General features: G+C 48.7%; 2 protein-coding genes across 3 annotated transcripts in view; one reads left to right on the top strand and one right to left on the bottom strand.

Annotated features, from left to right (window-relative positions):
- The window catches only part of LOC127584946 (adhesion G protein-coupled receptor E3-like), a 51026-nt gene extending 44644 nt beyond the window's left edge, over positions 1–6382 (top strand). The window contains exons 17-19 of the mRNA XM_052041984.1: positions 1010–1178; positions 3353–3454; positions 6105–6382. Coding sequence (XP_051897944.1) covers positions 1010–1178; positions 3353–3454; positions 6105–6176 — 343 coding nt within the window. The 3' untranslated portion in view covers positions 6177–6382. The remainder of the gene's footprint in view (positions 1–1009; positions 1179–3352; positions 3455–6104) is intronic.
- The window catches only part of LOC127584952 (adhesion G protein-coupled receptor E1-like), a 46669-nt gene continuing 36830 nt past the window's right edge, over positions 4197–14035 (bottom strand). Inside the window, exons 14-17 of one of the 2 annotated variants that reach the window (XR_007958449.1) lie at positions 12994–13162; positions 11400–11492; positions 7944–10006; positions 4197–4252 (exon numbers count right to left, since the gene is read on the bottom strand). Coding sequence is in view for 1 of the 2 variants with exons in the window: in XM_052042001.1 (XP_051897961.1) it covers positions 9956–10006; positions 11400–11492; positions 12994–13162 (313 nt within the window). In the remaining variant the exon portion in view is untranslated. Of the gene's footprint in view, positions 4253–7842; positions 10007–11399; positions 11493–12993; positions 13163–14035 lie in introns of those variants that run through there. The other variant, XM_052042001.1, reaches the window with a different exon arrangement.

Raw genomic sequence — 14035 nt, 5'->3', positions numbered from 1 at the left:
GGGTAAAACAATATTAGAATGTAGAATAAAGTGTTACAGTTACAGAGAAGGTGCAGTGCAGGCAGACAATAAGGTGCAAGGCCATGACGAGGTAGATTGTGAGGTCAACAGTCCACCTTTAACGTAGAAGAGGTCTGTTCAAGAGTCTTATAACAGCGGGATAGAAGCTGTCCTTGAGCCCGGGTGGTATGTGTTTTCAAACTTTTGTATCTCCTGCCCGATGGGAGGGGGGAGAAGAGAGAATGTCCGGGGTGGGTGGGGTCTTTGATTCTGCTGGCTGCTTTCAGTTTGTTGACAACACGAAGGTTGGTGGGGTTGGAGCTGGCGAGGGTGGTTGTCGAAGGATACAGAGGGATGTGGATCAGCTGGGAAGTTGGGCAGACTGGTAGCAGATGGAACTTAATCCAGACCAGTGTGAGGTGATGCACTTTGGGTTGTCTAATACTGGCCGGACATGTACAGTAAACAGCAGGGACCTTGGAAACATTGATGTACAGAGGGACCTTGGGGTGCAGGTTCAAAAGCTCCCTGAAAATGGTGACATGGGTGGATAGGGTAGTGGAGAAGTTTTAGCTTCCTTGCCTTCACAGGCAGGGGTACTGGGTAGAGGAGTTGGGACATCATGTTGCAGCTGTACAGGACATTGGCGAGGCCACACTTGGAATATTGTGTGCAGTTCTGGTCACCACACTGTAGGGTGGATGTGGTAGTTGTAGAGAAAGTGCAGAAGAGATTTGCCATCAGCATGGTTGAGTAGGGCCGAAGGGCCTGTTTCCATGCTGGCCGTTTTTGACCCTTTGACTCATTATCCCAGCCCATGATGGATTTTGTTGTGATGCTTCCATGGTTGAACAGCTGACCAACCATGGATGACAAGCCCTCACTTTGAGATGTTGTGGAGAGGTCACCCCCTCCACCATCAGCTTCTGCAGGATAGGAGGGACCGATTTAGTGTCTGGCAGTGTTCCGGTCGAGGTCATTACCCCATCTGAGCTTTGTCCTTTCACAGGACTCGGACCTTTAAGGCCATGGCCCAGTTCATTCTGTTGGGCTGTTCCTGGGCCTTTGGTTTCTTCCAGCTGAAGGAGGAGACCATCGTGATGTCGTATTTGTTCACCATACTGAACGTAGCCCAGGGTGTTTTCATCTTCCTCATTCACTGCCTGATGAACCCCCAGGTAAATGGCTGCAGCACCAATTCACACGCTCGTCTGTCAGAAAGTTGCAATGGATTCTGCTGGCAGTTCATGTCCAACAGTCAACTGATTGGAAGTGTGTTGTGTTAACGTACCTGTTATGTCTGACAGTGGAAGTGTCAATTGTGTGTCTGTCCACGTGTGTATGTTGTATGCTTGTGTGTGTTTTGTTCACCTCCTTTGTGCTGTTATGATCTATGAGATTCTACATGTGAATGTGTTGGTGTGTCTGGTGGTGTTTGTGTGTGTGGTTCTGACTCGTTTGAGAGTGTGTGCTTATGTGTGTGTGTGTTTTGTGTGTGTGTGTGTATTGTGTATTTTTTGTGTGTATGTGAGTGTGTCTGTGTTTGTGTATCTGTTTCTGTGTGACTGTGTGTGTGTGTGTTTGAGTGTGTGTGTGTGTGTGTGCACACGCAGACCTGTTTGCAAGGCTTGATTGAATAAACAATGCAACTCCGTTTAAGTATAACAAAAGCATCTGCTTTATATTTTATTTGAGGCTTCCTGTTGTGTAACATTGCTTCCTGCAATCGTCACCTTTTGCCGACAGCACAAACTGACAGCACACTGGTTGTACACAGACCCCTGGTGAAGGTTGCCAAACTTCACCGCTTCCACCCTTCCCCATCGAGGAATTGCCCATCAGTGCAGACTAAGTGGGGGGTGTGTCCAGTGGAGGATGGGGCAGTGAACATTCTGTGTAATTCACAGCTGCCCAAGCTGCTATTAAATGCAGCAAGCTGAGCAGTTATGAGGTAACTGTAAATATTTTCAACAAAAATGTGAATTTTAGAAACTTAACCAATTGAACCAGCAGAGCGGTTTCTATTGGCTACTGCTTCCCCCTGCTGCCCAATGACTGGCCAGGACCACTGCAGCTGAGAACCTGTTTGCTCCACCATTCCTGACCCGGCAGAAGTCCCACCCCTCCCAGACCAGGACATCCCTTGCCCCCAGCGTCCACAGCTTTCCTGGAAGAGACTTGGAGATGTCTACCTCCTCTTGCATCAGAACATAGAGCGTAGAACATAGATCATAGAACATAGATTATAGAGCAGTACAGCACAGGAACAGGCCCTTCAGCCCACCATGTCTGTGCTGACTATGGGGCCAAACTAAACTAATCCCATCTGCTGCACATGGTCCATATCCCTCCGTCACCGACCTGTTCATGAGTCTGTCTAAGTGCCTCTTAAACTTTGCCGTTGTATCTGCCTCCACCACCATCCCTGGCAGCCCGTTCCAGACACCCACCACTCTCTGTGTAAAAAAACTTGCCCCACTCATGATTTTATAAACCCCTATCAGGTCTCCCCTCAGCCTCTGCCGCTTCAGAGGGAACAACCCAAGTCTGTCCAACCTCTCCTTATAGCTCATGCCCTCTAATCCAGGCAGCATCCTGGTTCAACTTTCTCCCTCAAACTTTGTAATGAGCTGCAATAGATCCCATCAGGTCTTGGGGACTTAAACCTTAATGTTCTTCAGTTGCCTCAACACCTCCCCCATCTGGTTACCAACATGCCTAGAATATCAGCACACCCCTCCCTGATCTCGCTGTCCTCCACATCCTTCTCCTTGGTGAATACCGATGCAAATACTCATTTAGTACCTCGTCCAGTTCCTCCAACTCCAGACATAAATTCCCTCCTTTGTCCTCGGGTGGTTCTATCCCTTCCCTGGTTACCCTCTTGTTTTTAATGTATGCATAAAGTGCCTTGGGATTCTCTTTAACCCTATTTGCCAAAGAAGATATACTTCCTTTGGGTTTTCAGTGCACTGGGATTGAAAGTAGAGTAAGGTAAAATGCTTCTTCCCAGTATGGTAGGTGACCTGGTACAATCGAAGAGACTGTCAGAGTGATCCGTTACTGTGGACTGATGACAGCCACTCACAGCAATAATGGATGAGAGCTTAATCCTCACATTGTGTTGATGTATGTGTGTTAACAATGGAGAATTAAATGCCGCTCCCTTAAGCAATTCCCACGCTGTGCGGTTGGTGAATTTGCAAGTTAAAGTTGAACATTTGCCATTTATTGTACAGAGTCCGGTCTAACCTCACGCATTTAATACATAGTTTACTTTCACATCAGTTAGCGGACAGCTTCCTGCTCAGCTTTGTGCTTGGCTTTATTCCCTGTTTCCTTCTGTCTCCAGGTGAGGAGGGAATACTGCCGGTGGTTCAACCAAACGTGCAGGCAAAAGAAAGCAGAAACGACAGATACCATGTCCTCTCCAGTCATCATTTCCCAGGTGACGGTGAGTGTTCGAGGAGGACCATGGTGTTTGTAGCAGGGGTACAGGCAACAGACCAGTAACATATCGTTCCTTCCCTTCCTTCCTTCTACTCATCCTTCTTCCCTTCGGATCCATCGATGGTCCGACTGTCGATGTACAGCAGCATCCAATGCTGGACAAGCCTTCATTCCAAAGCAGTTGAAGCATTAATGTTAGAAATTCTTGCTGCAATTACACTAGGCTCTGTGGACACCACTCCTGGGCTTTTGGGCAAAGTCACGGACTAGATCCCTGGGATGAGATGACTGTCCGACTTGGAGAGTGTGAGACGTTCAGGCCTATATTCTGTTCTGGGTTTGAATTACAATTCTCTGGAGCTCAGAAGCATGAGAGGAGTTCCCACTGAATTGTATAAAAGATTTCAGGAACTTGGCAGGATGCTGCTGCCTCAGTCTGGAAGGGTCACAGTGCCCTCTGGATCGGGGGCAACTACTGAGGACTGAGGTCCAATGAAGCTTCTTCATCCAGAAGGACTGTGGATCCTTGAGTGATGCCTGGGCATTTGAGTACATTCATTGCTCAAAGGTTTGACTACAGAAGGGATCCAGTGGGATGGGAATGGTGGGGAAGCTGACGAAGGATAAGTCAGGTTGTGCTCTTGTTGGATGATGGATCAGGCACAAGGGGGCAGTGCAGAGCTGTGGACAGTCTGGGTCTTCCTTAAGGAAGGAGGTAAATGGAGACGCAGGAGAGACTGCAGATGCTGGAACGTGGAGCAACACATAAAGTGCTCGAGGAGCTCAGGGGGTCAGGCAGCATCTGTGGAGGGAAATGAACAGTTGACGTTTTGGGCCAAGACCTTTCATCCGGACAGTAAATGTGTTGGAAGAAGTTCAGAGAGTTTATCAATCTAATACTGGCAATGGGCGAGTCATAGAGTCATGGAAAGGCACAACACAGAAAGACCCTTCAGCCCAACATGTCCATGCTGACCATAAACCAACCATCCATACTACTCCCACTTACCAGCACTTGGTCTGTACCCTTTTCTGCCTTGGTGATTCACGTCCAGATGCTTGTTAAATGTGCTGAGGGTCTCTGTCTCCACCACCCCCTCAGGCACTGTGTTTCAGATTCCAACCCCCCTCTGGGTAAGAACATCCTTCCTTAAATCTCCTCTACATCTCTTACCCCTTATCCTAAACCCATACCCTTTAGCTTCATACATCTCTGCTATGAGAAAGAGTTACCTACTATCTACCCTCTTAATACCCCTCATAAATTTTGTACATCTCTATCACATCTCCCTCGGCCTCCTCCACTCCAGGGAGGGCAGACCCAGCCTCTTCAGTCTCTCCACATCACTGAAACACTCCATCCTCGGCAACGTCTTGGTGAATCCCATTTGCACGCAATTTTCCAGCTGAGGTCTGACCGAGGTTTTGTAAAGATAACCTCCCTACTTCTGTATTCAATGCCTAGACTAATGAAGGCCAGTATCCCATGTGCCTTCCTAATCATGTTATCTACCTGTGTAGCCACCTTCAAGGTGGCCACACAGGTCCTTCTGTTCCTCAGTACTTACTCCGTAAGACCCTGCCATTTATGATGTATGTCCCAGCCTCATTAGTGCCTCCAAAACTGCACCACCTCCCATTTGCCTGGGTTAAACTCCATCTGTCATTTCTCAGCCCACTTCATCAACATATCGATATCTCTCTGCCATCTCAGCCCACCCTTCACACCATCAACAATTCTGCCAATCCACGTCATCCACAAACTTACTGATCTTACCTCCCACATTCATACCCAAATCATTAATGTTTATACCAAACAGTAAAGATCCTCGCATCAGTCCCTGTGGTACACCACTAGTCACAGCAACCTCCCTCCCTCCACCATCACCCAGTGCCTCGTATTACCAATAGAATTTGGGGTCCAGTTTGCATTGTTTTATGAAGAAATCATGGACAGTCTGTGTACCTGCTGGAGTTTAGAAGAGTGAGAAAGGCCTTGATTGAAACATATATGATCCTGAGGGGTTTTGACAGGATGGATGGGGAGAGAAAGTTTCATCTTGTGGGAGAATCTAGAACTGGGGCAATGTTTAAAAACCAGAGGTAACCCATTTAAGACAGGGATAAGGTGATTTTTTTTTTCTATGAGAAGTTTGTGAGACCTTGGAAGCCTCTTCCTCAATGGGTTTCAGAAGTCCCTCAGAGGCCAGACTGAGCCTTGGTTTGACATCAGGCCCAGAGGTGCAGTGGGTACTGCTGCTGCCTCACAGCTCCAGAGCCCTGGGTTCAATCTACGTGGAATCAACACATTCTCCCTGTGACTGCGTGGGTTTCTCCCGGCTGCTCTTGTTTCCTCCCACATCCCTACGACGTGCAGGTTGGTAGGTTAATTGGCTGCTGTAACTTGACCCCAAGTGTAGGTGAGGAGTAGAATCTAGAGGAGTTGATGGGCATGCAGAAGGAATAAAACTGGATCAGTTAACTGGGTGTTTGATGGTTGCACGTGGTCAGTGGGCTGAAGGGCCTGTTCCCATTCTGTGTCACTCTGTGACTCTACCCAAGTCCTTCTCCCTCAGCTGATTCAGCTAATTGTGATGTTTGCACATGGATCTGTGACACTGCTGAAATAAATCTATAATTTTATCTCTTCCCAGGTTCTGAGAACTGTGGATAGTAACACAACACAGGCAGACGTTCAGTGGATGAATATGTACACCGAGAAATGAGCAAACCAGAGGATTCAGCACCAGACAAAAGGACCTTTGGTCATTTTGTGCAAACAGATTCATTGAAGTTCATGAAAATCAAAAAACTGCAGGTGCTGGAAATCTGAAACAAAATTGGACAATGCGGGAAACACTCAGCAGGTCAGGCAGCACTTGTGGAGAGAGAAACGGTTAACTTTTCAGGTTGAAGACCGTTCAGCAGAACAATTCTGACAAGGGATCATTCCTGGACCTGAAACATTAACTGTTTCTCTCTCCACAGATGCTGCCTGACCTACTGAGTGTTCCCAGCATTGTCGAGTTTTATTTCAGCTTGTGGAAGGTGATGTCATGTAACTGCTTTGCTTGTCTCTGCCTGAGGGAAGGGCCACTTCCCCTAAAGCTCAGCCCCTCAAGAACCTGAATTACATGCAGTTTTCTGAAGCTACCTCTGATGTGAAGGGTACTTTAGTTCATCAGCCTCACTGCTATCTGGTTACCATCTTCCTCCGCCATTCTCAATATTCCACTCAATGAATTGACTAACGTTCCCCCGTCGGATGAAGTTCTTAATTGGTGTTTCCTTGCTGCCTGTGATTTAGTTTTGAATTTGCCATTTTCTTCCCATCGCCTCCTGTTTCCACCAGGTAGCCTTCTCCCTCCCCCTCCACTCCTCTCTGCCCTGCCCTCTGTTCCCTCCTCAACCTCGCCTCCCATCCTCCCATCAGCCACAGCCTCCTTCACCAGCTGCACATCCACTCCACCTTACTGTGTTATGTTTATGTTTTGGGGATCTGCCTTCGCGGGCAGGACTAACACCGATGGTTGGACAGTCAGCCGCAGTGACTGGTCTGGAGACACCCATGCGGGTTTCTTGTCTAATGACTGCAGCACCATCCCTTCCCTCAAGGGCCTCGTGGCCGAGGTCTGAATAGCCAACTTCGACCAGCTTCCAAATCCGTCTTCCAACGTCTGCTCTTCCTCCAGTCTGTCACGGTACACAAGGCTCTACCTCCTCATCCGCCCTCTCACCCTGGCCCTTCCTTTCCCCTCTCTGCCACCACTCTGCTCCTCCCTCATTGCTCGGTCTCCGTTGTACACTTTGCGAGCTTTGCCTGGAAGACAGTTCACGCTCTCCTGGTTTTCCTGTTTCTCACTGCTACACTTCTGTGCTGAGGTTCCTGTTCCTCTCCCTCTCAGCCCTCAGGAGACTCGATTACTCGAGCATTAGTCCATCGAGCTGGTATTGTGCACTCCATCTGGAGTCATCTCTCCCAGCTCAGAGTCACCGAGTAATAAGGAAAAGCTTGCATTGTTGTAGCACCCATGAATAACTCCGTTCCTTGCAATAACATCAGACAAAATCTAACTGAGCCACAGAGGAGATATGAGGATTGGTTAAAGAGGTTGTTTGTAATGGAGATAGAGAGCTGGACACAAGGGAGGGCAGCTGAATACACATCAACAGTAAGGCTGTTCCGTTCGGGAACTGTGGGAGCAATCAATGCAAGAGCTAACCGCCCGGTCTGTGTGAATGAACTGAAGTAACCCCTTGAGGTGTGTGATCAGTTTCTATGGAGCAGTAATATCCCAGTGCAGAAAGCAATAAAGAAATCCTTATTGTCATGTACCTAGCCTGGACCCCACCTTCCTGTGTATTGTGCAATGTAATAAGTACATGAAGTTTATATTGAAATATTTATTTCATTCTGCAAGCATACTTTAAATCATTATCAATATTTAAGTGATATTTAATATTATAACAGAGTATCTACCACATAAATATACCTCAATATTAACATTTATTCTTGCTCTACCCGTACCAGGTTCTTTCAGATACAGGCTCTTTAGTCCTAGTTCCAGTTACCCTGTCCTGAAATAGACAAAACATATTTTTCATTTCTTCTTATTACTGACTAATTCTGCTTTGAAATCCAACCCAGTTCTTCTTCTTCATACCTCAATGGCCATTTCTGCCTCTCAGTCTGTTCCCTCCACATCTTTCAGGGATTCACATTATGTGTAACTGTATCTTCAACCTGGCTACAAAGAATTAGAAGTGAATTTATAATTACACCTTATCTGAACACTTGTGATCATTAAATATGGATTTACTCTGAAGGGAAGGGCTTCAATGGTTCAAGTGTGACCAGTGCTGAGTTATCTCAAGCCAACCTACGGGAAGGTGTCACTGGAAGACCTCCTGTTGTCATTGTTTACTGACCAGCATCAGATGGAGGAAAGATTAGGCTTCAGCTGCGCTGCGCTCTGCAGTCTCCTGACAGGCATTTTCATTAGTTGGGAATATTAGGAACCAGAGAAGGTTGAGACATAAAACAAAGATTTCCACGGTCAGGGAGTTTTAGAGGTTGAAAGATCCCATGTGTACCTCTGGTCTTGGTGAAGACTGTACCTGGACTACTGGCTACATCTCTGGTCTCCTTCCCTAACAAAGGATGTAGGTGCCACAGAGGGAATGCACTGAAGTTCCAGGCATGGTGGGTTTACCATACGAGGACAGATCGAGGGGACTGGGACTGAGTTCTCTAGAATCTGGAAGGATGAAAGACCTCATTGAAACTTACAAAATCCGTGAGGAGTTCGACAGGGTGGAGGTAGGGAGGGTGTTTCCCCTGGATCAGGGGCACAGTTTGAAAAACAGCAGGTAAGCTATTCAAGACTGATCCGAGGAAAAGTTGGTGGTGAACCTTTGGAGCTCTTTACCCTGGAGGGCTGTGGAGGTTGAGTCATTGAGTTCAGATCGATAGGTTTCTGGATATTAGGGGAATCAGGGACAGGGGATAGTGCAGGGAAGTGGTCCTGGTGGATGGCAGGGAAGGTTTGAAGGGATGAATATTTTACTCCTGTTCCCATTTCTTACGTCCTTACAGCCAGGGCCTATACACCAGCCCTCGCGGACACCAGTCTGCAGCCTCTGTGATAAGTGAGATGATGAGTTTGTTAATTCTGGGGTGCGGACTCTATAGTCTACCTCTGGTTACCCCGAGGAAGCAGCGGTGAGCTGCCTTCTCCAGGCACTGTGACCCACATAGACCAGACCAGGGACAGATGCTAAGGTTCCTTCTCCGAAGGATACTGTATGGCCAGTTGGGTGTTTACGACAGGTGACAGTTGGGGCCAACCTGTAACTTCTAGGCTTCTGAACTCAATGGAACTGCTCAAACCTCCACACCCTCTGGAGTGGGCAGTACTTGCCGTGGAATGTGAGGAATTGGATCTCCTGGTCAGTCCCACAATCCCAGCCATGAGAATTCCCCTCAGCAGTGGGAGACATCGATCTGCAAAGCAGCACCAACATTGAACTCTTCCCCTTCGAGAGCTACATCCTCTGAGCTCAGAACTAACTTCCAGCTCCACCTGATCACACACAGACAAAACAACACACATTGCAAGTCCTTTTGCAGATTTGAGCATGAGGCAGATGTTGGGAATGTGATCAGTGACGTACATTTCATCCAGTTACGGTTCCAACCTGTGCACAGCAAGATCCCACAAACAGCATGTAAATAACTCGGCATTGTGCGAGAGATAACTGTTGGCTGGGGCACTTGGGGTGAGTTCACTATGACTGGTCAGACCCGCATCCATTGCAGCTCTCCCTGGGCCTCCCCAGTGTTTGAGCATTAGCAGAGCTATGTAACAACAGCGGGAAGCAACCCTATTCAACCTGAGCAGTCACGAACCAGGAAACCCAAAGCCCGGTGAGGGTGAGAGAGAGCATGTGATAAAATCTGCAGGCGATTAGTGTTCCTCACACACGCTGAGACGTCCTCCTCTGCTCACTGTACAGCTCCTGATGTTGACTCTGTCTCCTGGACACTTCTCCTCACCTTAGGAAAAGGATTCAAGCACTGGGTTAGAGATGGAGAATCCAACATTGTCCAAACTAATTGCCAACAAGTTGGATTGCACCTATTGCTGATGCAGTAATGCATGATGCTTTCAGCAGTTGGTATTGGTTTACTGTAGTCACTTGTACCGAGATAATCAGGTGTTGAAATGATGTTCCGGTGATTAATGTGACAAATGTGTACAGACCCCTGTGGGACCTCGCTCGAGGTCACCCACCACCTGAAGCAGGAGAAGAGAAGGTCACCTGCCCTTAAAGGCACAGTCCCTGTGGGAGCCACACTGTGAGTGTCACGGGGGAGACAGCTCACAGGGCTACAGGCAGCAGGAAGGTCCTGAGTGGTGGGAGAGAGAGGTGGATGCCCAGAGACACACCAGGCCCACCGTAGCAGGAGCCTGGAAGGAGGGGAGCACAGCAGTGTCCTCCAGGAGGGAGAATCCCCACCTGACAGGGAAACACTGAGGGAACAGAGGCATAGGAGATGGCAGACGCAACAGACAGACAAATCCAGAGCAACAGACATCCTGCTGGAGGACCTCAGCAGGTCGAGCAGCGTCTGTGGTTTGTTCTTTCCCCCCCTGGAGAAATGTGAGGAGAGGGAAATGCCTTTCCTCCCACAGATGCAGCTTGACCCACCGAGTCCCTCCAGCAGGATGTCTGTTGTCCCCGTACACTGAGGGACTGCTTTGGCCTCACAGGGTGACCTGCTGAGACTGGTGATCCCCACAGGAAATGCATGTTGTCGGGGGCTCTGCATCCTTGGAGAGAGGGGCCTGTCATCAGGAGGTATAGAGAAGGGCACGGGGTGTGATATACTCTGTGCAGGAGGAACTGGACAGCTGGGATGTTATGTATGGGCTTCCCCTGTGGCTGTAATCGAGGCAGTCACTGGGTTTACTGAGGCGACTATGGTTTTGCAGACTAAAGGAGAAATGAAGCTTACTGTGGGGTGCTCTACATCTACCATGGAGGTCAGCCATGGCCATGGTTTAACTCCTGAGCCAAAGGGTGTCACCTCAGCTCCTCTCTTCATTGCGTTGGGTGGTCAGTGTCGAGTTTATACTTGCGTGGACCGTGTAGATTAACTCACGAGCCCATGAGCCGAGGTGACTGGTTTCATATGGAGTCTGACTGAGGAACACAACAACACACTGGGATTCTGCCTGATCTTACGTGTGCAGCGCGTGATTGCGATGAGGGTGCTCATCTCAGAAAGGCTAGAATCTCACTGCCAAATGAGGAATCTAATTCCATTCCGTTCCTGGATTCGTTCTGTAGAAGGGTGGACAGATCTGTCAGAGCACAGGGAAGGTGTACCATTGCTGTACGTGCCCTGGAATGGCAGCACGTGTGGAGGAGTTTGGAACTTTTACCTGGTTTGAGCTGGAGCTGGAGGTAGAGACTGGTGCCCACCTCAACGACCTTCTAAAGCACCTTCTGAATCCATTCCGATAGGAGTCTCTCACCTGTGGAACAAACAATGTTGCAGCCTGAACCTTCTATAAACACAAGTTTGGCCGTCAAGCTCAGGCAAGACTGACCCCAGCTCCACTTCAGAGTGTGCTGAGCTTGTCTACCTCACTGAATCCAGTCAATGTGGCTCAGCTCCCTTTACAATCATAAACTGATGTCGCACAATGGTTGGGTTACCGGTCTGGTATCCAGAGACATGGCCAGTGATTTCGAGATGTGAGTTCAAATTCCACTGTGGGAAATGGGGAATTTAGGTTCAAGTAACTAAGTTAACCTGAGTTATACTGGAGACACAAGAGAGAGCAGATGCTGGAATCTGGAGCAAGACACAAGGGGCTTGACCCACTGAGTTCTTCCAGCAGGTTGTTTGTTGAGAAATGGAGGCACAAGAATTGGTGACCATTAAACCACTGGTTTCTTCACTAATGATGCCAAGGAAAGGATATCTGCCGCTCTCTCTCTGGCAGCATCTGTGAACTGATCGGGCTTAGATCATGATAGTGAGTCTGAAGTCACAGAGAGACCTGAATGTGAAGTGTCTCCTCACTCAGGGTAACTAGGGATGGACGGTGATCACCAGTAACATGTACATCCTGAGGTCAAGTAAACACAGCATGACTGGTGGTGAACTGATCCCAACCTTCAGAGGAACCTTGCCCCAACCCTAAGAGGTGTGAACCTGGTCAGTGAGGGAGGAGTGTGATGGTGAAGAGGTTAGGGTGGGAATCCCACATGTGGAGGCAGGGCTGTGGTGGACCGGTGCCAAGCTGGAGGAGTGGATGGTTCTCGGGTTGCTGTAGGCCAGCGAGGAGGTGGTACGGAGATACATGTTGTGCAGGATCAGGATAACTCAACTATTCATGGCATCTAAACCACTGACCCACCAACAGCAGTGGCTTCACCCCCAGCCCCAACACCAGGTCACCGGGACAACCACCTGACGCACCACCCATAGCCCTCGGCACAACCTGCAGGAGCCCCGTGTGGCTGTTGCACACACACAGGTCGTAGTTTGGGTGACCCACACCTTGAAACCAACTGTCAAGACAGGCAGTAGTTTTCATGAATTGCCAGCAATTCCGACTAAACTTGGAGATCTCGGGAATATGTTCCGCATTCTTGCCAAGCCCTTCGACCTGAATTCCTCGGAAAAGCTACTGATGGCTGCCACATAGCAACAGCCCACCAGTTACTGCCATGCCTCAGATACGAAGATGTATACTTGTGCAACCAAGACATGTTTAACTGACTGACTGTGAAAGCCCGAGGGATGCAGGGCTGTTGGGGAAGAGCGAATCTGGCCCAGGAGTCCTGGATGGTCGGTTCAAGAGCTGGATTCTGAGGGACCTGATCGGGCAGTCAGAAACAATCTTCCAATGACAACCTTTCCTTCAAGAGAACTCAGTGCCCTCAGAAGAGGAGGGGATCACAGAAGGTTCCTTCTGGTTGGAATGTAACAAACGTGAGAGTTAAATCGAGGAACTAGGACCAAACCTTCTTCCGCATCAGACAGTGCATGATGTAGATGAACATCCCCTGGAAGCTGTTGAAGATGGTGAAGATGTACATCATTGGAACGGTGGCGTTTTGGATAAAGAACCCTCCAAGTATCCAGGTACAACCCAGGATGACCAGCTGACCAATCGCAGTCAGTGTAAAAACTCTGTAAATGAACAAGGATTTATTGAATTTTTCACAATCAGACGACAGCTAGACATCATACAACACCGAGGGGGTTTAGTATTAATGTGTATCATGTGGTGAACATACTGTAATGAAGTTAACTCAAAGAGAAACGTTGACTGACTGGTGGGTGCCTGGGCTACATTGTGATTGGTGAGGTAACCGAATTGTGGTTCCGCTGTTCCAGGACTGTGGCTGGGTTCTGGGCCTATGGGGTGGGGCTTATTTCAGCCATGTGTAGGCTGGCACGTTCCACACCTCCCTCCGATCCCAGTACAGAGCAGCACGGGGTCTCAGCGTGAGGGGCAGCTTCTCCTCCAGGCTCCCGCACATGGAGATACACAAGGTAAGGCTGTGTGGAGGCAGCAGTGAGGAACAGCCATCTCAATGCTGGTCACAAATTCACCTCCCACTTACACACACGGTCTCTCACACACACTCACACGCAGATTCACACAGGCAGACACACACACATGTAGACTCTTACACATAGACACATGCAGACACACACAGACACAATCACGCACAGACACATTCACGCACACTTAGAGTCATAGAGCACTACAGCACAGACACAGGCCTTTCAGCCCATCTAGTCCATGCTGACCTGATCTTCTGCCCAATCCCATCTACCTGTACCCGGACCACATCTCTCCAAACCTCTCCCATCTGTGTACCTATCCAAACTTCTCTTAAATGTGACAATTGAACCCGCATCTACCACTTCTGCTGGCAGCTCGTTCCACACTCGCACCTCCCTCTGAGTGAAGTAGTTCCCCCTCAGATTCCCCTTAAATATTTCACCTTTCACCCTAAACCCATGACCTCCAGTTCTAGTCTCACCCAGCCTGAG

Source organism: Pristis pectinata, chromosome 31 (assembly GCF_009764475.1).
Source record: "Pristis pectinata isolate sPriPec2 chromosome 31, sPriPec2.1.pri, whole genome shotgun sequence".
NCBI classification, from domain to species: domain Eukaryota; kingdom Metazoa; phylum Chordata; class Chondrichthyes; order Rhinopristiformes; family Pristidae; genus Pristis; species Pristis pectinata.
Note: the sequence above shows the minus strand (reverse complement) of the source record. Positions and strands in the feature narration are given on the sequence as shown.